Below are 27,233 nucleotides of genomic sequence, written 5' to 3' on the forward strand. Positions count from 1 at the left end.
AGTAGCAGTGTTACCATAATATATTTTATGACAGAATAATTTGTGCATAGGGTTTAAGGATGAGCAGACTTGCTCTGAGATGTGAAAAATGTTCATGATATACAACAGAAAAAGGTTTATTTCTGACAACTTGTAGTTAAGTTACATCAGAGTACATAGCTGCTTTGATATTAAGTCTTGAAGATTTTATAAGTAAAAACTTTGCATTTGTATGTAGTTGAATAGGAAGGGATGCTGAACAGTGAAGCATCAGTATTTGTAAATTGTTGAGTGGTTTGTCTACTATGGGCTATCACTTAATGCTGTCTTTGAGCATATTCCAAAACAGGTTTAAGAATATTGGCAGGCAAGCAGAATGTGATTCTTTTACTGTAAATAAAGCTTTCAAACTGCAATGGATAATTTTATCATGAATTATTTTTAGGGGACCTCAATTTTGGGCTGTTGTTGAGTGTAAACAGTGCAGCTGCTTCCATAAGTCACATGATACCGTTATATGAAGCTTTGTTTAAAAGTATAAAATAACAGCCTGGATTCTTGCTCTGCACTGGAACAATTTTTGTAGCTGCTTCAGTCTTTCAATTATCTTTGTTTATGGCTTAGTTATGTTCCCTAGGACTCTTCATATAACACTCCAGAGATATATGTTCTCTGTGTAAGCATATATACTGTACCCATACCTAGGACACTGTGTGATTAAAAGCTCTGCCCCCTCAAAGCTAGAAACTGTTCTATTTTGGTGATAGGCACCCTTTTAAAAAGTTGCAAATGTTATTTTAAGCAAAGGATTTATGCATTGCTTAAAACATGTCTCTGTTTTGCAGACCAGATAGTGTTGATGTGGATACTTTGGGCAGCCTGGAGATAAAGTGGATGTCAGTGACAGCTATGTAAACTACAATTCTGCAAAGCTCCAGAAATCCTATATAATGGAGGAACTATATAAGGACACACAGAACCTACCCATGGATGTTACCACTTCACCCTCCGCTATTGCTAACAACAAATTAGAAAATGGAGTAGCCCAGCTGATAACAGCGGAAGCCTGGAATATCAATTCATCAGATCTGATGAAGAAAGCACTTTCACCACTTGTAACTATGCCTGCTCCATCAATATTAACACCACCAGCAGAATCCCAAAGTGGGGTTGCTCTCAAAGTAGCTGCCACCGTGCTTCAGCCAATTTGTTTAGGAGACAGTCCTGTGGTTCTTCCAATACATTTGCAAGTAGCAGGAAGCACTACTCCTCAGATTGCTCCCAACAGTAATACTCCATATGTTATGACCACCCAAGGCCCAGTCCCACTGCCTGTTCTTTTAGAGCAGCATGTATTTCAGCATTTAAATTCTCCATTAGTATTACCTCAGAGTTCACCATGTGCTCCCAATTCCATTCATAGCAATCTGTTTCAAGGTTCTGCTGCTCCTATTGGAAATCCCCAACTGTTAGATCAAAAACCTTCCAATCCAACTCAAGATCCTGTCCTGCCCCCTGTATTTCAGACACCAGGATTTGCTGCTGTGTTACAAGACCTCTTTCCTACTCAAGGAGCTTTGAGCTCTTCACCCTATCAGTCATCTCCAGAATGTCCTCTTCCATCTCAGCCCTTCAGTTCTCCTTTGTCTCCATTGGTGCCCCCAGCCACCTTATTGGTGCCATATCCTGTGATTGTGCCTTTGCCAGTCCCAGTCCCTGTCCCTATTCCCATTCCCATCCCAGTTCCTCATGGCGTTGAATCTAAGGTTAACTTAGACTACTCCAAACCAGCTGCTTCCTTCGTTTTGCATTCATGCAAAGGTACCCAGACTCCTTTGGAGAAGGAAGAAACTAAACCATGTGATTTTATCCACCCCAGAGGAATTTCTCAGTTGAATCGGCACACTGTCATTAAGATGAGTAATGAAATTGAAGTCCTTGATCTTTCTATGAAAACAGCTCCTTCCCTTAAGGAAAACTATGTTAGTTGCCAGAATGCCCCCAATGATAGTGCTTTGGACTTGTCAGTTACATCTTTTCCGAAAATGAACAGTATTGAGACAACAAACTTGAGCTGCTCTGGGTCCATGATGGACAGAACTTCTCATTCGGTGGCAAATAAACCTCATGACATCCCAACCAAGGTTGAAAGCAGAGTGATCAGTTCCAGCTCATCTGAACTCCTAAGACAACAGTCCAAATGGCTGGTGGATCAGAATATTGCAACTTGTGAACCCACAACTGGCAATAATATAGAAATTGTGAGCACTTCACAGACAGCCAAGGTGATAGTTTCTGTCAAAGATGCAGTACCAACTATTTTCTGTGGTAAGATTAAAGGCCTCTCAGGGGTTTCCACTAAGAACTTTTCCTTCAAAAGGGACATGCCTCAGGACTCAGGGCTGCAATGTTACGATGTGAAGAATCAGCCTGAAGTCCAGGATAATGCAGAAGCTCTTAGAAAACCTATCAAAAACAGGAATGTCAAGTTAAAGAAAATGAACTCGCAAGAAATACACATTCTTCCTATTAAAAAGCAGCGACTTGCAGCCTTTTTTCCAAGAAAATAATTTATGAAGTTTTAGAATTTTTTAAGGTATAATAATTATAAGTACTGTAATGATGCACTTCATTTTAAATTACATTTAAATTTTAAACTATATTTAAGTTATTTCAAGATGGAGGATTAAAGAGTGGGTGGGGTAGGGAAGACAGAAGAATATATCTTGATATATCTTTCCAATCAATGCTTCCCTCCTCACCATGTTTTGTCCCAACTTTTCATTAAAGTAAATAAAAAGCAACATATTTTTCAAGTGGATTGCACATTTTCAGCTTTAATGGAATACAATGAATGAGCAAGTCAGAGGAATAAGAGCTATTTTCACTGCCATAAAGTGCTTTGATGATGTAATTCTGAGCAGTAAGTAGAATGGAACTTTCAGAATAAATGTTTGTATGTGTTAGCATGCTTGTTGCATTTCATATTTTTATAATATGAATAACGTGAAACTGTATTATAGCTAGTGTATTCATATTTATTTGTATCATTTTTCAGATTGTTGGGTTATTTACCCATTTTCATCCTTGGTGCTCATCCCCAATTTATAGTAATCTTTATTGAGACAAAATTCTATTACCAGTATTAATTTTATAACAATGATTTCTATAGCAAAAATTGAGGCAGTCTAGCAGAAATGCTTAAAAGGATGTAGAGGTAGACCTGGAGAAACAACAGGCCACTTAATAATGGTTCAAAGCTATGACTGACACCACAAAACTACATACAACTCTGTTTCAAATTTATGATAGCTACAGTAGCCCCATGATCATTCGCCCTTATGATAGACCACAGGGATGCTGCAGCGCACCCCCACACCTCTCTCTCCTTCCTCCCCGTTCCAGATCTTCTGTGCTCGGGACTGCTCTCCATCCCTCCTGGAAGCAGCCACTATTTTCCAGACCCCAACAAATCCTTGAGGAAATGACAGTTGCTTTCAGATCTTTTGTGCTGATCAGATGGCCATCAGAAAGCTACAAAGCTCTCCTGCCTCTGCCTAAGCTTTGAAAACCTGGTGCCCTGCATAAAAGGTGGTAGCTTCAGGACGAGCTTCCCAAAACCTTTCCCTTGCTTAACTCCTTCCCTTTCTCCCCAGAAAGCCACATTTCTTCAGTAAAGAAACAAATAAACAAAAAAGAGTGGGAGCGACAGACTTGTTAATCCCCCCCCCTGCTGCCACCGCCCCAATTAGGTGCTAAAACTAAACTCTCTACCTCTGCTCTCCAATCTCCATCCCTTTTAAAAACCTTCCCTTGACTCCAGGTTGAAGAGTAGAGGAGCAAAAGCAAGAAGGAAAGAAAATCTTTCCTCAACTTTTTCCTTTAAACTGGAAAAGAAAAAAAAATCATCTCAAAAAGTACTGTAAAAAATACTGTAACAAAATGGAGGAGGCTGGGTCTTTGCAAGCTTTAGCTCTCCATCTGAATGCCTGTAGAGCCCAGCTAGGTCTTAAAGGCTAGACTGTAGATTGTAGACTATTTGGATATCTGTTTTTGCTGTGCTATATTTGTGCCTTTCTAAAAAATTCTAACATTCCTTGTATTGGATTCCTATGATTTAAGATTAAATTTAGAGTCATAGCTCAATAATGCTGTCTTCTGTGCAGATGTCACTACAATGAAAAATGCTATGCTTTATTCTACTTTACATTGCATGCTGAGCCACTATACTGATAATAGTTTTGATATTTTGAAAGATAACAAAATAAGTAATACAGTGGAATTTGAAATGTAAATCTGACACCAGATTTAACCACTTATCTCTAATTTATATGAGCATAGCATCCTAGAGGCTTACAAATCCTTATGGATTCCTAGTAATTTGGGGAGATATTTCTAATTATGTACTTTGTTTTTAAAATGAGGGACTTTTCTGAGCATACATAAGTAGACTGAAGGTAGGACCTTGAACTTTGGTAATGAAATGGATGGGTAAATGATTGAGTGGTTGATGATCTCTGATGGATCCTACTTGTTATAAAGACTCTTATCCATTTTAGAAACTATTCTAGAATGGGAAGACAAAAATTACTTCTTGTATCCTTTGAATTTGGAAGGAATTAATCAATAGAGCTTTTTAGAATAATTTTATCTTTTATATCTGGAATCACAGGAAAGTTGGAATATTGTATCTATCTAAATCTTGCATCTATGAAGCATTATGAATATTGTTAGACTTGCAACAATCATAATGCTTCATAGATACAAATCTCTCATGCTTATTTTCAGTTTGGTTCTACATTCAGGGAACTGACTGATGAACTTTCTCCAATTGTTCATTCTATGATTATGGCATTGAGGGTATGACTATGGTCCTGGATCAATGAAAATATTAGCATATTTTTCTCTTGATTTAAGCAAGTTAACTGGAAAATGAATAATCAGAACAAAGTCTTTATTATAGAAGGATTCTTAACAGAGATATCATTCACTTTGACTTGAAATCTTCCTTAAACTATAATTAGAAAATCAGTGATATAAAAAAATTCTACTTTGTAAAATATTAGTGCATGTGATTGTGATAAAAATAATCAATGGATGGCTCACTATGGTTGGCTTTTGCCTTGGTTTGAACATGAAAATAGTAGCCACAGTTGATTTTCCAGCTAAATCCACATAAAGAAAAGATCTTATATTATATTTCTGTTGGACTTCTGTATGGCTTATAACACTATTGATCATACTATCCTTTGAGATCTTCTTGGTGGAATAGAAAGTTGGGAGATTATGAACATAACTCATGGTATGTTAACTTCTGACATCTGCAAGATTGAGTTCTTTGTACATTCAAAGAGCTACATGACATAATTGGAACTTTCATCTAAGAGGTTAAGTGCACTTCTATACATTTTCCTTATCTTAATATGGAGATGAGGTAAGATTTGAAACATTGGTGAAATAGCATTGATGAAGTATTGTTTGAAATTCTGGTGGGAATCTTTTTGTAACTGGTGCACTGCTTGTTTCTATGAAATGTTTATTTTAACAGTGGTTTCTTGGGTTTTGATTTTATTATTCTGCATGCACTAACCAAAATTTTGCAGTCAAATAAAATTGATTTTAGCTCCTTTTAATGTGTTGACGAAACAAAATAATGTCCAAGAAACTTTTTTTTTTTTCCTCTTTCAATATAAAATTTTATTATTTTCATCATAGAAAAAAAACATCACAAATATTACACAATACTATATGTCCAAGAAACTTTGATCATAATAATGAAAGTTATGTTGCTTTTTATCTATCACAGTAAGTGCAGGCTGCACTACTCAACTGTCAACATAAGAAGCTATAAATCACATCAAATTACAGTGCTGTTTATAGATGACTGCATTCATTAAGACACTCATATCATAAAATATAATCAGGATTTATCAATTTACATTATTTTTGTTGGGATGGTGCCACTCCAATCTTGTTTTACATTAAAAAGGGCTATTACTTTTTTTTTATTGCAGGCATTGAACTGGGAAGTCTTAGATTTGTTCTCAATATGGAATACAGAATCCACTTATTTATTGGGTGGGAAGGGGAGGAATCAAGTGATAGGAACTCAGATTTGCTAAGGACCAACTTGCAGATATATACATACATACATACATACATACATACATACATACATACATATATATATATATATATTCCAAAATTTGAATTGCTAACAAAGAATTAAGGGAGAACTGGGATAGCTATTTCAAACCTTATTTGGTTTTCATCAGCCAGACATACCCTTCTGAGATTCGAACCTGGGCTTCTGCATGTTAAGCAGAGATGTTAGCCACTAGGCCACAGGCTCTTTCTCACTTTGTTAGCTACAAGAGACAGGGGAAGAGGATGAATGCTTTTTTTCTTTTAGAGCACCCTGTCGGCCCAAATATGGGAAAGAGAAGTCTTTTGCCTGTATCAGCTCAACCTAGAGCAGTGATGGCGAACCTTTTAGAGACCGAGTGCCCAAAAACTGGCCCCGCCCCCGCTCCATCTCCCTGCTCCGCCCCTGCTCTGCCCCCTCCATCCCCCGCCCCGCCTGCCCACAGGACCACTCACCACCTCCAGGGCCCGCCGCAGATCACCCAGCAGTGCTATGGCGGCCACATCCTCTGCCCGCGCCCTGCAGCATCAACTGCATGATGGGGTGTAAGGGCAGAGTCTTGTCTACGCTGCCTGGCTGCCATATCCTTGGCTGCACTGCTCCGCATGGGCCACGCTCGAGGGTGACTCTCCTTCAGGGGGGCTGCTGGAAAGGAGGCAGTCACGGGGGGAGGCAAGGCTGGGGCAACAGCACGTGTGCCCACAGAGGGGGCTCCAAGTGCCGCCTCTGGCACCCGTGCCATAGGTTCGCCACCACTGACCTAGAGCCATCCACAGGCAGCAGTCGCTTAACTGCGACATCATATGTGTTCCAAAATTTGAATTGCTAACAAAGAATTAAGGGAGAACTGGGATAGCTATTTCAAACCTTATTTGGTTTTCATCAGCCAGACATACCCTTCTGAGATTCGAACCTGGGCTGTCTGCATGTTAAGCAGAGATGTTAGCCACTAGGCCANATATATATATATATATATATGTACATGTGCATGTTTTTAGTAGAAACTGATGCTGCAATTTTCCTAATACTGCTATAAGATTGACCTACAGATTTTGAATTCAGACATCTATTTGCTTTTCCATACTGGAAAAGCTACTGTGTGATTCATTTTGTTTGAAATAATGTCACTTTAGAAAACATTTTTTATGTACCAACTTTTCATAATTTGGTATGTGGTAAATGCTGAGTAACTAGAATTGCTATGATAAATCTAAGATGTAAACATAACTAAGGAACATAAAAATTGCACAGAACTATATGGACATTTTACATCTGGGCAATAGAATCTTTCTTATAAAGAACCCTTCAAAAACTAACTCTGAGCAATTTTTTTTGATGTTGCCATAATCTGAAAAATTAGTGATGGTTTGAATCTATATAAATAAAAATGTAAATGTTCGTTTGTTCAAAATCTTAAATCTCTGAAAGTTCTTCACCGATTGCTTTGAAATTTTGACACAACGTTGCATTCGAATATGCACGTGTTTTTATATACCTATATTATATAGATGTCACACCTGTGACAAGTAAAAACATGCTTTTTTAAAAAAACAGTGCCATCTGTTGGACGTAAAAGCAACACACGCTTTTACCAGACTGAGCCACAGCAACGCGTGGCTGGGTACAGCTAGTTATAACAATAATACTAGAAGTTGTGTCTAACATTTGGAACCTATAGCAGTTTATCTAGTTTTGATCTCTAATTAGACACCTAAAGAACATCTTCATTCTGTGCCTAGCAATCCAAAATCCTTACTGAACTTAATTGTTCAGGAGGTTGGTTTTCCCATCACCGTATACCTACTCATTGTTCCTAGTATTACACCAATTGTCCAATAAACTATGTTTCTTTGATCTTTTCATTGGTTTGTAGCAAAAGAATTCTGCAGAATCCAATCTGAGTTAATCAATGGGACCATAGGTGTTGGTGAAACCTCTGGTCCCGGTGACCGACTCAGATTGGATCCTACAAAATTATCCTGGGACATGTATATTTGCCTTCATTTGCAATTCTGCTAGCTGAACTACTGTTTTGATTACATCTAATGCAGTATATTCCTACAAGGAGACAGCAGATACTATTTTGATACCATCTTGTTTTCATTTCATGATCAACTGATTACATCTTTGCTAATCATATGGTTCATCAGCACAACAGGGGAATTTAGAAAACCTACTGCTATGTACCGAAAAGCACCATCCACATTTGCAAGAGGCCTAAGCCTTACTGTTTGAACATCATTTCAGATTGCTGCAATTGTTCTTATTCTCAGAAGGAAATATCTAACCTAAACTAACCTAGTTTTAGGCTTAAGAGTAGTAAACATCATTAAGACTGCTTCAGCAACAACATTGCATTGTTTTGTGTACTGCTTTATTGGGATAGCTGTTTGGCATTCCATTCTGTATTGCAGGGCATGCAAAATGTAGCAAATTCTGGGAGATCAAATGCCCTTTGTTTTGTTACATGTGTTCTGTGGGCAGACAAGAAACTCTTGACTTACAAATTTAGTGCTATTTGTAGTGTTTGAAACTCCTTGAAGCATCAGCACTGAATCTAGGACTTTCTGTATGCAAATAATTTGCACTTGAACTATCTTCTCTTCCTGTCATTTCATGTGTACTAATAAAAGGACAGTTAGAATGTTCCAATTTATTTATTTAGATTTATATTCTGCCTTTCTTTCAGGGGCCTGAGCAGTATGGACAGCATTCTCTCCTCCAATATTTGTCAGAACAATCCTGACTAAACCGTGACTAAACCTTCACCACCACACTGCATCATCTGAACCCTACACTTACAAGCATGTTAAAAATTCAGATACTTCATGAAAAGTATATCACCATACTACATTTGTGTGGGGTCTTTAGATGATCTTTAATTTTAATTCTGGAATAAGGAATTGACCAATAGCCTGCTCTCTAGATTTTATTCTTGCCTCTTCTAACAAATTCTGTGGATTATGCAAAAAGAGCATTTAGAATTTTCTAAGCATTTGAGTTATCTAATTAGATAGCCATTACAATCATCAGTAAAACCTTTCTATTTCAAGAAATATCCACATTCAGCCTAGTTGATTCTATTTTCAAAGAAATCTGATAATTTACAGTATGTTAACATCAGTGTTTAGAATTTCACTCAAAGATTATTTCTGTAAAGATTAAATCCTTTCAAACCATGTATTTTATATTAAAGTATATTTTAATTGATGTATTAGTAGCTACCAAACATGGTAATGAGATTAGTCAGTTACAGATTTAAGACATTACATTACAAAAATAATTGACAAGTAAATATCAAGCAACTTTTATTTTCTCTTTAGATGAGAACATCCAGTTGAAAATAATGAAAAATGTACCTAACATAATTTGTATCATGTCATATACAAAGTTAAAATTTCAGTAGCATTCTTGTTTCATATGTAGGTTTGTATACATGATGTAGTATACATTATTTGCACTATTCAAAGACACATTAGCAAAATGAATAAGAGAAACCTCATGGTCTAAAATATTGTGTTGTTTTATAACCACTTTTAACATATAAATTTACTTGAATAACATTTGTGACATTTTATCTGCAATCCAGAAAACAACTAGATTTTTGTAAGATTGTTTGGTATTTGAATACAATTTTAAAATATCCTTTAACAGTGCCTGAAATAAGTTATACTAAATGTCTTATTTAGTATCAAATTTGACTTTTCTCCCATTGCCAACACATCCTTCAAATCTGCTGCATTCTCTAGAACAAATTTATGAAGCATATTGATGCAAGATGGAGAACAAGAAAAATTCCAATGGTACCAATGGAAGTTCATTGGTGTAATATATGTCACCTTTAAAAATTACAAACACAATTATGTGCCAAATACAAACTATCACGTTTCACAATGAGATAAATAGGTGTGTTTATGTAACTTTGACTGAGAGAAATAGACATCAAAAGATATAAAAGATATCACAGCCTTTACAGCTTATTTTTAAATACCTGAGCATATATAAATAACTGTAATGGTTAAAGAAAGTTATATATTGGAGATGTTGTACAGTCTTATGAGAAGTAAAGTATAATATGAATGCCAGAAATTCATCAGAAAATAGGACATCACCAAAGTGATCTCATTTAAATTCAGCATCAGTAATTTAAAGAAATGCATCGCTTCAAAAAAGATTTCCAATTTTGCCATTTTTAGTTAAACCTGAGTAATTAGTGTATTACTAATACACTAATACAATAAACAAGGCATTTTTAAACAACAAATGTGTATTTTAACTGGAAGTTTTTTCATATAAAAAGGCAGTAAGAAATATAAAAACTACATTCCTTTCTATATCTTTTCTAGCAACACTTGGACAAACAGAATATCTGATCCTCTATTCAGCAAAAGTACATAAATTGTCCCTCATATTATATTGGCAGTGACAGCAAAGTATTTTATTATCAAAACTTTTTGTAAGTTACAGATAAAGCACCAAGATTCAGATGAATTATGCATCCAAGTGTAATTCAATTCCTTTCTTAAAAGAAGTCACTGACTTTTTTTATATCTGAAAGACATTAGAGAGGCATCCCATTCTTTTCCAGATATTTTCCCAGAATAAAATGGCACAGCGCCACATGAGAATTCATAGTGCCAAATATTCCATAGTGCCAGAAGTTGCCCTGTATGTATCTGTCCATTAATTATTTCTTCTCCTCCCTTCCCCTTCTCTCCATCCCCCACTATGAAATGAGAAACAAACCAGACAGGCATTAATGAACAGTATGAGGATATATTCATCCAGCAAAGGCCATTCACATGCAGTGGAAAGTGACTGAAGGTAAAGTTTTGCAATTAATTAGAAACTTTACACAGGCTGAAATCCTTCTGGATTCTACACAAGATGGTGTGTTTCATTGTGTTCCTTCCTGGTGACATAAAATCATATTTTAGAATGCAAAAGGAAATCTGTTTAGGCAGTTATTTTCCACACTTCACCAGGTCCCCACCAGGGAATCTCAACATTATGTGACCCTATGTTTTATTGGAACAAATGTGACTGGTCTTAGGACACAGCTTTATGATATATTAACACCTATAAACTAGGGAGAAAATGTATAATGTAGATTTTGTTTATGATTCAAAACAAACAAAAACCTGCAGTTTATCATCTGTCACAGTGCAAAGATACCTTTAAAACACACTCTTAAAAAAACTTGAACACTATGTACAATATATCTTTATATTAGATGGAATTTCAGTACAATGTTTCTTATATAGTTGTGAGCAAAGTGAAAGTTATTGCTCACTTGGGAGTTGGCTGCTCAAATCAGCCATAAGAAGTTCCTTCTTAAAAAAGAAATTATTTTCTCCTTAAATTGTCAACATGCTGTAAAAATGCATTTTCATAATTTAAAATTGTAAAAAGATAGCTTTTTTTGTGCACAACATATACTTACAATACAAGTATATGGCTATTGTTTTTATGGAAATATGCTTCACATAATATATGTATGTGATTATAATAATAAAATAATTAATTAATTAAAAATAATATTTCCCTCATCCAAGCATAGAAATTCAGCCATTTTGCAAAAAAAATCCACATTTGATTTTTTTTTTAAAAAAGAATAAAGATCCTTTGGAATTCAGCTGTTTTGATTCTGAATAAAAATGCATCAACTGAAGCTGAAGAGGTGAAAATGTATTTTGCAGCTTTTCATATAAATATTCTTAGCACTACTTCTTCCCTGCATATTTTAAAAGGTTATTAAATACAATAATGTGAAACTTTTAACATTAAATTCTATATTTAAGAAGTATCTATAAAACAATGCTGATTTAGGATATTTCTTTCTGATTAGACTAGTAGAACCAACACGCTGGACATTTCTTTGTGAGCTGAGTGAGATTATTTGATCCATTCGATCAGGCAAAGTTTCTGCCCTATTATATATAGTTGTCTTTTTGAACCTGACTGGTTGTCTATTTAAAATGCAGCACTATCACTGCATTCGCTGCCTAGAACTTTCTTTGCTTAAGTCTTTCTATATGATAACACAGTTTTAATGCTGGGCCCAGTTTCAAACCCATATACTTCATTATCATATCACTCCTCAATAACAGAAGAGCCTTCCCATCAATTTCCTGTGAGGAAACAAGATGACAGTAATTAATGACTAGTTTCAGAACAAGAATATTACTCTAGACTGACACAACACAACCCTCTCTCTCACATCATCATGTCTTCCAAGAGAAAAATAGAAATTCAAATCTGAACATCTTGGAAATTTTCAGAAGAGACTGACAAATCTTCAGAATTTATATTATAAAATTTACAATTTATAATTATATATACTATAATTTCTAATGTATTTCTAATCAGTTATACATATAGAGAGCTACAGTATTATGACTTGAACTAGGCAAAGCAGCTTTGGATCTGGTATGGTTACACCCTGTCCATTTCCTTAATGCAGAACATGGAGCTTTATGACCTTGTCCAGATCTTGTGACTTCAGGAAAAAGTTCACTCAAGCCTTTGGGGAGAGAGAATGAGACCCCTCATGTCATTCCATCTGGTTTCTCAACTTGTCATATTTTATCTTTAAATTTAATTATTGTTAATAATTGTTTAATTATAATTTCTTTGTTGTGAGTTGCCCAAGTTTATTGGGAATCAGGTAACATACAAGTTAAATAAATAACTGATTTATTTATTTATTTATTTATTTATTTATTTATTTATACATACACACACACACACACACCTTTAAGTAGGAACATCAAAGGTGTACATACCAGATGAAAAGCAAATTTGTCTGCTTTGGATCTGCAGAAGCCTGAATCTGTGTTCTTTCAGTTCTCATTTTTGTTTAAACAATTTATTTTAGTAGCTATGAGAGCTACACTGAATCCATCTCTCCATCTCCATGCTGGTGATGGATAAACATTTAACATTGTTTCAAGGTCAAGTTATTAGTGGCCTGAAACATCTCCAGACCCTCAGGTCTTCCCAACCGACATCCATCACATCCCTTTTTGGCCTTTCTAATGTGAAGAATACCTGACTTCTGATGCTGATGGGGGAAGCAGCATCTGGAATTTGACAATCTGGTTTTCTTTTTTTCAGTCCCATCTTTGATCAAGAGAAGTGCTAATAAATTATTTGTCCCCATAACATTATCCCAGTTACCTTACTCACATATATCAGTTTAGAAAACAGAGACTAACAAATAGGTAAACTAATTGGAATCCATTTTAATCCTACCAAATTCGTCAACAGAGCAGGAAGAACATTTCACACATATGAAGTTATGTTTTCCTGTTCTAAGATTTTTCTCTGTATATTTTTATGTAATTAATAATAGTTTCCCCAAAACACAGCAAGAATTCATGGGACCTCAGGATTAAGTTTATGTTTAAGGATAATTCTGTATCAAGTAGAACTTATATTGGCACAAAATCTTTTCTAGTACAAACTACAGTGGTGGTTTTCTGCTTTCAATACTCTTGGAGGAAAAAAGTCCATTAGATTTCAGGAATATATTGGAATTTTTTTATTTCATGTGATTCTAGGCACTATTAAAAATAAATTATACTTTTCTTACATGTCTCCTGAAGAGTTCGGTATGGGGTGCTAATGCCTGAGGATCTGCTTCTTGTACAAATCGCATTACTTCATCAATTGACCATGTCGAAGGATCTTTGCTGAAGAGATGGGAAGATTCCTGTTTTAGTGCACTGAGATCAGGTCCTGTGGTAGAACTTGCAGCTTAAACACACAAAAGGATGAAACTGAAGAAGCTGGAGAAATAACCAAGGCATTTTGAGGGTACATTCAAATAGCTTTTATTGGTGAATAGAAAGCAAAACCCCCTACATTATTTTCCCATTTTATGAGCGTAATCTGAAAATATCTTGCTATTGTTAATGTAGTAATGACCTATACATTAGACACACACACACACACACACAAATACAATATGGGAAGGTATCTTTCCCAATCTAGTGGCTTCCAAATGTTGGCTCTCCAAATTCCTATTTATGACAGCTTCCAACTAAACATTCTGTAAATTATTATTTTAGCACACCTGGAGAGTACTAAGTTAGAAAGGCCATGATAGTAGCTTGTTTCTGTTAGTTATTAATCATACATGTTTATTCTTAAAACTCCTCTGTATTGGATTTTCCTTCAAGGAACAACGTGTATAATAACATTTATAAAACAAAGCAAAATTGCTCATTTTGACAAAAATAATAGATTATGGTTTGATTTATGTTGTGATTCAATTACGACAGAGATTACCTCAAAGAGAAATCCAGAAGCAGAAAACAGACAAGTATAATCTACAGTATGTGGTCTTTCTTTCTTTTTTTCTTTCTTTCTTTCTTTCTTTCTTTCTTTCTTTCTTTCTTTCTTTCTTTCTTTCTTTCTTTCTTTCTTTCTTTCTCTTTCTTTCCTCTCTCTCTCTCTCTCTCTCTCTCTCTCTCTCTCTCTCAATAAATGCTAAATTAGCTACCCACAGTCTGTGCCAAGGATGTCAATAGAACAAAGTGAAGATTATGGTTTGGGCATGTCTGCTAAATTTGCTGATTCCTTTTGTAAACTTAGAATAATAAAATGATTTTAGAGCCAGTTTTATGAATATACATATTTATGTGCACACAAACAAAGCATGGATTTTAGAAAAGCTTGAGAATACCTTCAATTCTCTGTTGCAATCTTTTTCTGGCAACTTCACAATAACTTCTGTTCCCAGTAGCACTTGATAATTTATGTAGATTTGGTGCTGTGTTTGAGGTAGCAGATACTGAAGGAAGAGAATGCCTAAAATAGACTGTGTTCCCTGAGGTATAATATTCAGTGGAATTCTGATTGTTAGGACTTGACAGGGTGACTGAATTAAGTGCAGAATCCATTGAATTCTCAGCAAACCTGTGCTCTTTGGATGTTTCTTCATTTGGCAGGGTTTCTGCTATACAGAATTTAACACAATCAGATTATTAGTAAAGTGATATCTACCATAACGATTTTATTGAAAAGTTTGCTTTAATATAAATATTCCCTACTTAAGAAAACTTTACCAAGATAGATTAACAACTCTGTAAGGAATATAGTATTACTAACTATCCAACTTTACTGACCATTCTATGTCATTTGAATTCAAAAGATTAATTTTGGAAAAAAGGAAAAAAATGCTGAAAGAGAAACACAAAAGAAACTGATCCAACTTATCAAATGTTTTGACATTGATAGTGAACTGTCTAAAAGGTGAAGAAATAAGTATGGATTGTCATGCTGAAACCAAAGTTTAAGAAAGGCATTTTTGCATGCTTTGTTCAATGAAGAAGAATCCTGTGTGTCAACTGTCCCACTGGGTTAGATAGCAAAAGAAACTCCTGGGACATTTTTTACCAAGAATATAACTTTACTGAAGATTCCATATGGGTACAGAAGTAGAAAAGCCAATTGTAACTATTTCATGCACAAACAGCATAGGAAAACATTCCCCTTTCCCCCCTGGATATTCCATTGTCCATTCTCCACCAATCATTTGCACTCGCTTTGTTTTGGGAATGGTCTGCCTGTCTTGTTCCCAGCCGGTGACCCTGAGATGTTGGATCTATCTCAGGCTTCCAGTCAGCACCCTTGCATTCCAAATTTCCCTCCCAACCCTCCCTTACATTCCAATGCCTGTCCTCCCCCATCCCATTACTGCTGTCTGATTGCAAGTGGGGCTGCATAGCGAGTCAACCATGACATGCTGACCCTCCCAAAAGATGATTAATCCTACAAGGAAGCAAAAATACTCGTATTACACCATGATCACTTTGCACTATTTAACCTATTGGGGTAGGTCCAGGTACCTAACATGGAACCTCTGCATGAGTCTAGGGGCATGGACATTCATTGCCGTCACCCATTCTGCCTCTGCCAAGGGAAACCCCTTCAATAAGACTAACTATTACAACTTCCCTTTGTAACATCAAGAGTCAAGAATCTCCTTGATCTCAAAATGTCTCCTTCCCATATGGGAGGGGGAGGCTCAATGGTCGGCATCAGCAGTGAGCTACGGAAGGGCTTTAACAAATTACAGTGAAACACTAGGTGAATGCGCCTGAGGTTTTATTTTTGGCAATTTCAATTTCACCATTACCAGATTCATAATCCAGATGATAGGGAAAGAACCTATATACTGATGCTCCAACTTCTTGCAGGGCTGCTCCAACTACAAGAACTTCAAGGATAGGTATACCTCATCCCCTATTCTAAACTCTTTCTGAGGTGCTCTCTTCTTGTCAGCCTGTCTCTTCTGCACTTCCCTTGCTGCTTCCAATTTGTGCACCACAGGCCAGATGACTTTCAAAGTACTTATCCACTCAGGCAATGAAGTCGATGAAGGGGTCTCCTTAGGGAGCTCTGGCATAGGCACAAATTCCACATTGGTGGCCACTTGAAAGGGGGTAAACCTGGTGCTGCTAGGTACAGAGTTATTGTATACCACCTCAGCGAAGGGCAGAGGTTCAGCCCAATTGTCTTGCTGGTAGTTCACACAGTATCAAAGGTATTGCTCTAAGACTGCATTCTTGTATTCACAGGCTCCATTCGTTTGAGGGTGATGGGTGGAGCTAAGTCCCTGGGAGGAGTCTAAAAGCTCAGGAACTCACACCAAAACCTTTATGTGAATTGCACTCCCCGATCTAAGATTATGTGTTTCGGAATGCTGTACACATGCTGTATGAACAATCTAGCTAGGAATTGAGCAGAAGGGATACTTGGGCACACTACAAAGTGGGCTTGCTTAGAGGATAAGTCTGTAATGACCCAGACCACAGTATTCCAAGAACTCTCCAGCAGATCCCCAATAAAGTCCATAGATATCTCTCTCCAGAGGACAGTGGGCTTGTCCACCATCTGTAACAGTCCTGGAGGCTTGCCGGACAGCCTCTTTACCAAAGAACACACAGGGCAGCTGGCTATGTAGGCTTCTACGTCTCTTCATCCATGGTCACCAAATCTGTCTCTTTACGAGATGAAAGGTTTTTACAAATCCAAAATGCCCTGCCGCCTTTGCATCACGGCTCCATTGCAGTACTGGTAGTCCTTGAAGTACGAACCTAATGGAGCCTGATTCATCAAATGAATCAGATTCAATTTTACAAATGTTTAAAATCAAATTCATTAATTAAATCAAATGGATCGTTAAATGAACAAAGATCTGACTTACTATTTCCTCAACTTTGTTCACTGATCTCTGCCTGAACTGAGAGGCCTTCCCGCTGCTGTCACCGCCCATCAGCTGTTTGCTTCTGCTCAGGAACTAAATGCCTGCAAGCAGGCTGCATCTCCTTTTGCAAAGATTTTTGCAGTTGCCATTAATTAGCTTAAGTCTCTAGCCAGGCACTCAGAGGGAGATGGGAGAGGGATTTACAGAACTGTTGGCTTGCAACAGTAACAGAGATGGAAGGGACCTTAAGATCATCTAGTCTAACCCACTGCTCTCACAAGAGAGTACTGTATTTCTGATAAATGCCTATCCAGTCTCTTCTTAAAAGCTTTCAATAATGGGACACCCACAACTTCTGGAGGCAATTTAAATTTAAAACCTACAAATTACAATAATATATGCTAAACTCCAAAATAAAAGCAAGGAAACACAACGTTAGAGAATGCCTTGTGAGGAGGCTGGCTAGCATTTCTACAAGTACTGTACTTAGAAACAAATAGTGACTACTTAAAAAGAAGAGCAGTTTCCAAACAGTTTACAAGCATTCTAGAGTAACAACAAAAAATTTTTAAATACTTATAGAAGCAGTTCTAGTCCTGAAGCCCAAACAGCAGCAGATTCTCCAACAGCACCAACAAAAAAACTAGGTGTCAGCTCGGCTTGGCTCGTTTGACCAGGGACAAAAAAAAAAGCCCTGCCTGTTGACCTGTTGCCCTGCATGAGTTTTCTCCCTTGGCCTCGGGGGAGTTTTTTTCTTCTTCGGTTGGCTCAGAGGCAGGGGAGCGGTTATCAGTCACGGCATGAAACACTTGGCACTTGGTTCCACCAAGGTTCTGGCGGGGTCTCCCTCCTCTGGCTGGAGGTGCACCCCTTTTTCCCCTTCTAGGAGCCACTCACTTCTCCACAGGGCAGGACTGACTCTCCTGCCCAGTGTGTTCATGGAACTCCATCAGGTGATCTCTACCTCAGTGGCCGCATGGTACCATGCTCGCAAGTTGCGCAGCACCTCCCCAGAGTAGGCAATTCTGGTAGTTTTTTGTTCAGTCTCTGTTGGAAATGATAGACCAGTAAGCAGTCAGGCCAGTCTCTCAAGTGGCTGGCTAGGTAGTGGTATCTTGAATGTACTCCATTACCGGTCACTTCCCCTGCTTCAGGGCATCAATGCAGGCTTCCATGCCGGGCTGCTGTGGGCTCTTCAAATGCTCTTGCAGGGTTTGCATGTAGGGGTCAAGGTTCTCCAGCTCTGGGGCATTTTCATCATGCAGTGACAACAAACATTTCAATGCACTTTCTTCCAGATTGACCACAATGACATGGACCCGGGCCATAGTGTCTGGGTATATCACTCCATAAAGCTCCATGTGGTGCCAGGCTTGAGCCAGGAAATGGGCTAGGCAGTTTGGGCGCCCATCAACATGGGCCACCAGGGGAGTGGCTGGCACTCCTCCTGTACCAGGATGAATCCCTGGGGCAGAATACCAGCTGCACCACCGGTGCCAGGATTCCAGTTGCAGCTGCTTGTGCCAGAGCACCAACTGCAGCCAGGGCCACTGGTGCTGCTGGCTGCAATGGAGGAGTGGCAAAGCCCGCTGCTGCTTGTGCAGGGGCTCTGGTCGCCGGTGCCACCAGCTGAAGAATAGCAGGAGTAGCCAGGACCGCCGGGGTTCTCATGACTCCTGGCCTGTTGGCAGCGGTTGTGGCTCCCAGCGTTGGTGTACTATGAATCTCCATCCTTCCAAACTTCTCCCCTCAACTGTTTCATGGATGGGCTGCGGCTGGTGGTCGGGAGCTCAACAGGGTTGTCCCATTCAGCTAGTTGCTTCACTTTGCACTTGCTGCCTTGAACCACGTTGACCCCAGAAGGGAGAAGGGGATCTTCAACCTTCGCTGCCTTGCCCACATTCCTTGCCCGGCCTTTGCCCACATTTGTTGTCTTTGGCCCCTGGTATGGTACATCCCTCATTCACTTAGTGGCTGCAGCCAGTTGCTCAGACTTCTCTTTGGTTTCGGGTGCACACTGGCTGGTTGCACTCCTGCTCCATACTGAGGTGGTGCTGGTTTACCCAAGCCAGGACCCCTCCCGGCTTCTTCTCTTCTAAGTTTTTGCCCATAACCAATATTTCGGGGTTGACCTCCTGTCGGGATCCAGGTAGGCTATTTCTATGAGAACTGGTGTAATGTAACCATCCCAAAATAAACTCCTGGGACATTTTTTTACCAAGAGTATAATTTTACTGAAGATTCCATATGGGTACAGAAGTAGAAAAGCCGGTTCTAATGATTTCATGAACAAACAGCATAGGAAAACTTTCCCTTTTTTCCCCAGACTTCCCATTGTCCATTGTCCACCAATCATTTGAACTCGCTTTGTTTTGGGAATGGTCTGTCTGCCTCGGACATTCCCAGCCAGTGACCTTGAAGTATTGAGTCTGTCTCACCTTCCAGTCAGCACACTTGCATTCCAAATTTCATTCCCAAACCTCCCGTATATATTCCACTGCTTTCCCTCCCCCATCCCACTACTGTTGTCTGGTTCAGAGCGGGGCTGCATAGTGAGTCAATCATGACATGTGTTAACTCTAAAATAATAATTTGTTACCTAAATTGATGCCAGTTACTTTTTCAGAAATGTAGAAATTGAATGATAAATTGAAAATTGGAAGAACACTGGGGCAGGTGAAGATTATCTTCTAAACTGTTTAAAAGGATTGTGAATTGGGAATCTGTGGTAGCTCTCTACATATGGAAAGACAGTTTGCTAACTTCAAAAATGATTTGGAAAGAATTCTTTGGGTCTCAAGTACCTCTCTGATAAAAGAGATAAAACAGAATGTCTTCTCTATGCTTCCATGAGATGCTTTACTCCGACTTATCCATTTCCATTATTCAGACACGTCATGATCTACAAGGAGGGAATCTGCACAGCCTGAAGCAAGCACATATCAATTCTTATGGCATGTTGAGTGATACCCTTCCCCCTAATAAGGGAAGACTGCTAATTTCCTTTGACATACTGTTTGGATTTAGATCTCTCAGTAATTTTCAGGTAATCAATTTCCAATCTGATACCTCAGAAGAGCTTCCTTCTCTCATCCCTTGTTGTTTTTGTCTGGAAGGATTGAACTCATTTTGATATTTAAAATGCATTCCTGAATTTAGAAATATTTAATTCTAATCTGATTGATGGATCTGAAATTTCTATGAAGAAATAAGAGTAAATTCTATGAGACTAAATTCTTCTGAGTGTATGGAAGCCTTGATTGCTTGTAAAATTTTGAATGTGTGATTCTGGATGGGATGCCCAGAACTGTAGTGAAGTGTGATTGACTGTCTTCACTTATGTTGTACATTATAACATTTGTGGCAGGATCATATTTAGGTCCTTTGGGTGCCTTAAATCTTGCAAAGTTTTAGCATCTCTTTAAAAGAAAACCAAATAAGTGGGGAGAGGACTGTTTTCTGGAAAGAACTTAAAGCTTCACTTTACAAAGACTTCAAATGTCTATTGTAGCAAGTTTAGAAATAGTTTAGAATCACTAGATACAACAATATTTGCCAGTGTAGCAGTCACAACAGGTTCAGGAAAGCTTCTCTAGAGACAGATATGGAATACAAGATGAATGGGTGAAGGGCCACCTTAGTTAGTACATGCCTCATGGAAAATGCACATGGACCTTTAATTGTGATGCAATTCCTTCTGTCCATGTATTTTTCTATAGTATTTACTTCAAAGCATTCCCAATGAGGAACTTAAGTATGAAATTAGAAAATTAGAAATCAGAATTCTTTATTGGCCAAGTGTGATTGGACACACAAGGAACTTGTCTCCAGTGCATAAGCTCTCAGTGTACATACAAACAACAAAGTGACAGGTCATATATCATAGCTCATAGTTACAATCATTAATCATAATATACAACAAGTGATAAATCATAGATACCTTGAGATGAGAAATAAATATATCATTCATACAAAAAGTGGGCACTTTTTTCCATAAATGAAAATTGAATCAGAAGCACATAACAAACTAATGAACTGAAATTAATGTTCTCATCTATGTGTAATTGAGGGGGCAAGGTGGTTAAATAAGGATGCTTTAATTATTGCCTATTTTGTATGTTTAATATACAAGGTTTGGTCATTGGTCAATGATAAAATAGGCAAGAATTAAAACATCCATACTTAACCACCTTGTCCCTTTTTTGTGAACATGCTGATTTTAAGTATACGTTAATTTTCAAAAATAGGGAAAGAGACAAATAATTCTGGGCATATTTACTTTTTCTCCATTTCTTTATTTCCTAACTTTTTTACAGGACAATATAAAATCCATCAAAGTCTCTGGTAAACCCCCTAACTCTCTGCATGTTACCATTCAATTACAATTTTCTTTTTTTATATAATATTTTATTAATTTTGCAATTTTACATTTAGGTATTTAAAAAGCAACGTGGTGACTGGGTTAATCAATAGCTCAATAACAAAATCTTAGTACAAATCTCAGGCTACAACATCAAATATTTCTTCTCTTTTTCCCTTAACAATTACTGTCTCATGTTCAGGTTGGTACATTTCTAATTATATCAATTCAATAAAGGCATCACTGTTACATTTATCAATAAAATTTTAGCTTATACATATCTTGATTACATTCAGTCTTCATAAACAATCTATATACTGTTATTAAATTTACTCAATTTCTTATCAAAATTCCAATTTAACCTTTAATATTTATATTTTTCAGTCTTTGGGTAACCAAAATTTCCCTTATCTCACTTCATACCAAATTTTGATATCCAAAATACATATTTTATCTATTTAAATATAATCTTGTTCTATTTCCTAAGAGTTATCTATTTCCCATCATATTTAATCATCTACTTAATAACACAATATCCCCTTTAATAAATCAAGACCATTCTATATATTGCCTGGGTTAATCAATAAATCAAACATATTCATAGTATTTAACTTTCTTTTCCATTTTAAGTCCAATTTTTAAATATTGAGCTGATAAAATCCTTATTGTCAACTCGTTTCCAAATATTATAAATCTAAAAACCAAAATTCCCCTTATCTCAACATTTCCCTTTAACCCTCTTATTGGCAATATAAAATCCCCTCTAATGAGTCAAAGTCCCAGTTTTTTCAATTCTAGCTTTCTTCCTTTGCCAATTAGGCTTCCCTATCAACGCCTTTAAATCATCAAATAGATCTCCCTCTATTCTTACACGTGTTGTTTGAATTAAAGGAGACTATTTGATTGCCATTTTTCTGGGAGAACTAGCCCATTTGTATCCATTAAATTGTCTCCCTGTTATTCCAGTTCTCCCTATTTGCTCTAATGTATTTGTCTTCAATTCAATCTGTTTCATTTTTTTCTCAAACTTCTTCTGATTTATAAACAAAGTCATTTCCATTTTTCATGTTGTCGCTTCCTTTTCTGGATTTTCTGTCAGGTGTACTTGATGATCAATTGAGTCCTCTGTCTTCATCTTTGGTTGTCCCACTTCTTCTGTTTTCTTTTGCATTGTTGGTTCTTTAGTTATGGTCAAAATTTGGCTTTATGCATCTAAGCTGGCATCTTGGTCTTTTGTTTTCGGTCTTATTTTATCACAAGCTGCAAGAATGCTTTCATGTATTGCTTTCATCATAGCAAAGTTTTTTTTTCTCGTCTTCATCCATCTTTCACTTGTTTGTAAATAGTCTTTCTAGTAGAAGTTATTTGTTAAACAAAGATCAGTAAAAGTTTACAGTCACAGTTCAAATGAGCCAATTTTGCTGCCCAGATGTTCTCCTACAGCTGAATCTTCTCGCAAGTGGCTCCAAGGTCAGGAAAATCTTATCTGAGTGTGGGCTTTGAGCCAAGTCTTTTTAGGAAATAACAAATTGCAATACCAAGTTTCACCACCAGATGCCACCAATACAGTTTAGATTTTGTTTAAGTCCCAAATTATTTAGAGTTTTTTAAGTCCCAATTATTTCTTTTTTGTGAGTAAAAACAAAAGTCTCCAATAGAAATATGAAGAATTTTAGTCCCCAAGTTTCAAAAACATATAAATCCAATTAGATTAAAGTTGTTCTTTTTAATGCTTTGATTCCCCTGGGTAATCAGATGCCGTTATTCTTAGAGGGTGCGACAGAAATTCCCTTCTCTCTCTCCTCACAGGGGGAAGATACTTCAAACAGCCTTTACAGGAAAAGAAGGTACTTTGGATAAAGAGAAAATAAAATCTCACCCAGTTTCATCCACGTTGCTTTCAGAGTGCTTGATAGTAAATTTGACTTCAGCTGTCTGCAGCCTAATCACGAGCCATATTGCTATGGCCGGTCTTTTCTCCGCCAGTTTGGAGGGCTGCCCCGGATCAAGCAGGAGGGCTGCCACCCTCCCACGATCAGGTGGGGGGGTCCCCTCCTTGCTCATCGCCCCTACAGGGCGACTTTTGACCCTTTCCAGGGTCCCCCAGCAAAAGAAAATTGGACATGGAAGACGGAGTTGCCTTCTAAGTGTCTGCAACGGTGGCGGCAGCAAACCGGAAGTCCCCATTCAATTACAATTTTCAATGTTAATAAAATAAGTAGAAAGAAGCTATATTTCTGTCTTGGTATGACCTAATAACTTGAATCCTACTCAAAGGTCAGTTGTAGTCCTCAGAGTGAACAAGCTTTTGCATCCCAGCCATTGTGGAAGAACAGTTTTGTGCATTCTATTATGGTTATAGAAAAAAAGTGGTAATGAAAAATATATAGTTAAATATAGCTCTAAATTAATGTTATACAATGTACATTGTACAAAATACATCATAACATTAACATTCAATAAGAGACATGTCTGACTTCCGGTTTGAATCGCGGCGCCGATGGCAGCTCCTCTGTGAGCTGTCCGCCCTGAAGACATGTAAGAGCCGCAGGAACAGCTGTTCTGCAGCTTGGAATCCCCTTCCCCGGGCAAAGGGGAGGGGGTGAGCTTCTCCGATAGGGGTAGAGCTCTCTAGCCCTTGCATTTTGACAGCTGTGAGGGCTAAGGTGAGCTCCCCCGGAGTCGGAGATTCCTCCGTGCTTCAGGCTGCCTTCGTCGAAACGAAGCTAGACGCGGATTCAGCCTCTGCCTTTCAAGGAAAGCGTGAGTTGAATTTTACAGGCAGACAGAGCCTACCAGGAGGATTTAAAAATTGTTTGGACTGAAACCTTAACTCTAGAATTAAAGTATCTTCTTCGTTTTTTATGTTAACTGGAAGAAGAAGAAGTATGGCTGCGGATGGGCATTTCTGTTTTTTTTAAATTGAAAATACATGAGACTTTCACTTTCTGGAGATTTTCTTTTGGATTACTATTGTAACAGATTTTGTTACTTTGAGCTGGTTGGATAAGCTTTCTGTTTTTACCACTGCTTGAGGTGATTACAAGACTTTACAAGATTTATATATGACCTCTACAAGATTTTAACTTATGTTTATAAGTGAAACTATAAGAGAAGGAGGAGAGAAGTAAAATGGCTTCTAAGCGTGTGGGAACTTTTGTTCCTCAGAAAAGTACAGTCTCCCCCCCAGCTGTTCAAACACCACAGCAGCCAAAATCTAAGACTCCTCTGCCCTCCTCCCCAATCCCAGCACTTACACTGAAAGATATTCAAGATGCATTAAAGGACAATGCTAGACAGATTAGAATGGAAATGGAGGATATGTTTGAAAAGAAACTTGAAGAGAAACTTGAAGAGAAGAATACAGAGTTGAGAGATGACATAGTGTTTGCATTGCAAGGTCTGGCTGTCCATGTAGAGCGTATTGAAGGATGGGTGGAGGAAGTGGAGGATCATGTTGAAAATGTGGAACTTAGATTCCCCTTTCACCTCCTCCGTCACCTAAATTGAGTTTTACTCCAGGAAAACAGTGTTATGTCTCTTTACCTTATACGAAACTCTTATTCTCCCGACTCTCTTTTACGAGTTCTCTTTGATCTCCTACTCTAACGTCGTCTAAACGCCTTGGTTTTATCCTGCCAACCTGATGAAATAATAAGAGAAATGGAAAAAATTTTTTAGAGTCAATTCATGGATTGCAAGACAGAGAAACCTCCCAAGAGATGTTGTTATCTATTTTTCCAGAAAATCAATCCGTAATCAAATTATTCAAGCTTTTTACAATCAAAGATTTCAAGTATCAGGACAAGATGTTATAATTTTAAAGGAGATACCACCCAAAATACTCAGAAGAAGGAAGGATTTTGCCTTCCTGGCTGAAGAGTTGAAAAAGCGTCAAATTCAATTCAGATGGGAGATACCTGCTGGTATTATGGTTAATTACATGGGAATACGCTATAGGCTCAACACCATTGTAAAGGCAAAAGATTTTTATAATTCAATCATGAAAGCAGGTTCTCCATCATCTCCTCAAGGTGCCAGGAAGGAAAGAACTGGTGAAGATAAAGTGGCTGAAGGAGCTATATTGTCATCAAGTTTCATAGAATTACAAAATCAAGAGCAAGTTAAGCAACAACTTATGGAAATTAGAGAAGATCCCAAATAACAAAGAATGACCCGTGCAGCTCACAAATGTAAAGAAAGAGAGCAACAAAGAGTGGATGTACCCGTTGCACAGCAAGTCATCTCGGAGCCAGTGGGAGGGGCGAGGCCGAAGAAATCAGTAACAGCTGATCTACAAGGTGCGCTCCAGAGGCTCGCTGCCACTAAAGATGGCAAGGTTCCTGACTTGGAATGTTAATGGTTTGAATTCTCCACATAAAAGGAAAAAGATATTCTATTATTTGAAACAACATAAAAATGATGTTGTTTGTTTACAAGAAACTCATATTACAGCTAAAGATCAAAAATATTTGTCTAATTCACGGTTGGGTATACATTTTATGGCACCTGCGCCGCAGAAAAGAGGTGGAGTAGTTGTTTATATCAGGAAAGACTTCCAACACAAATTGATTGATGCTGATTCAGAAGGAAGATATGTTCTTGTTGAAATATTATTGAATGGGAAGAAATGTCTTATTATTGGATTATATGCCCCAAATCAACAGCAGAAACAGTTCTATAAATTGTTACATCGGAAAATAAACCAACTGGATTATAAATCAGTTATTATGATGGGGGATTGGAATGGTGTTTTAGATTCAAGAAAAGATAAGAAAGGTTCTTCAAAAACACTTAATTCAACATTGCCTAAAACTTTTTTTGACTTGAAGGATGAATTGGAATTAAAAGATATATGGCGAGAGAGAAATATGGAAGAAAGAGATTTTACTTTTTTCTCGGACAGGCACCAATCTTATTCCAGAATTGACTTTTTTTTTAATTACTAATGATTTTTGTTCTAGGGTGAAGAATATCAAGATTTTCCCCAGGACATTGTCAAATCATAGTCTGGTATGGATGGAGCTACGTGCTGAAGAAGGGAGCAGAAGGACTTGGAGATTGAATGAGAACTTATTTAGATATGATATAAATTTACAGAAATGTAGACATCAATTGAAAGAATTTTTTTTGTTGAATATGCACAAAGGTACTTCAATTTTGATGGTCTGGGATGCTAGTAAAGCCTATATGAGAGGAAATTTGATTTATATGAATAATGTTCATAGGCGTAAACAAGCGCAAAAACGTAAAGAGCTGGAGGAAGAGATTAAATTGAAAGAACAGGCTTTTATTTTGAATCCACTGGATAATAATTTAAAAGTATCCATTACTGTGCTCAGGGAACAATTTAACATGTTAATAGCAGATCAGACGGCAACTAGTTTAAGGTATATGAAGTATAACACATTTTCTAATGCAAATAAACCAGGAAGGTGGTTGGCCTATCAATTACGAAAGAAGCAGAAATCAAGAATTATAGAGAAAATAGATTACAATGGTAAAATGACATTTCAACAAAACTTGATTAAAAA

The 27,233-nt window shown here is 37.4% G+C and overlaps 2 protein-coding genes across 2 annotated transcripts in view; one reads left to right on the forward strand and one right to left on the reverse strand.

Annotated features, from left to right (window-relative positions):
- Nucleotides 1-763: 763 nt before the first annotated feature.
- Nucleotides 764-2,943, forward strand: RAI2 (retinoic acid induced 2). The gene has a single exon (XM_015825273.1). It carries the CDS (start codon nt 930-932, stop codon nt 2,547-2,549), a length of 1,620 nt encoding a protein of 539 aa, XP_015680759.1. The 5' UTR covers nt 764-929; the 3' UTR covers nt 2,550-2,943.
- A 10,044-nt stretch (nt 2,944-12,987) lies between these two features.
- The window catches only part of LOC107295844 (sex comb on midleg-like protein 2), a 37,302-nt gene continuing 23,056 nt past the window's right edge, over nt 12,988-27,233 (reverse strand). The window contains exons 4-5 of the mRNA XM_015825182.1: nt 14,814-15,083; nt 12,988-13,882 (exon numbers count right to left, since the gene is read on the reverse strand). Of these exons, the coding sequence (XP_015680668.1) occupies nt 13,704-13,882; nt 14,814-15,083 (449 nt within the window). The 3' untranslated portion in view covers nt 12,988-13,703. The remainder of the gene's footprint in view (nt 13,883-14,813; nt 15,084-27,233) is intronic.

The sequence above is a fragment of the Protobothrops mucrosquamatus genome, unplaced genomic scaffold (assembly GCF_001527695.2).
Source record: "Protobothrops mucrosquamatus isolate PMUCROS unplaced genomic scaffold, P.Mucros_1.0 scaffold_198, whole genome shotgun sequence".
NCBI lineage: Eukaryota > Metazoa > Chordata > Lepidosauria > Squamata > Viperidae > Protobothrops > Protobothrops mucrosquamatus.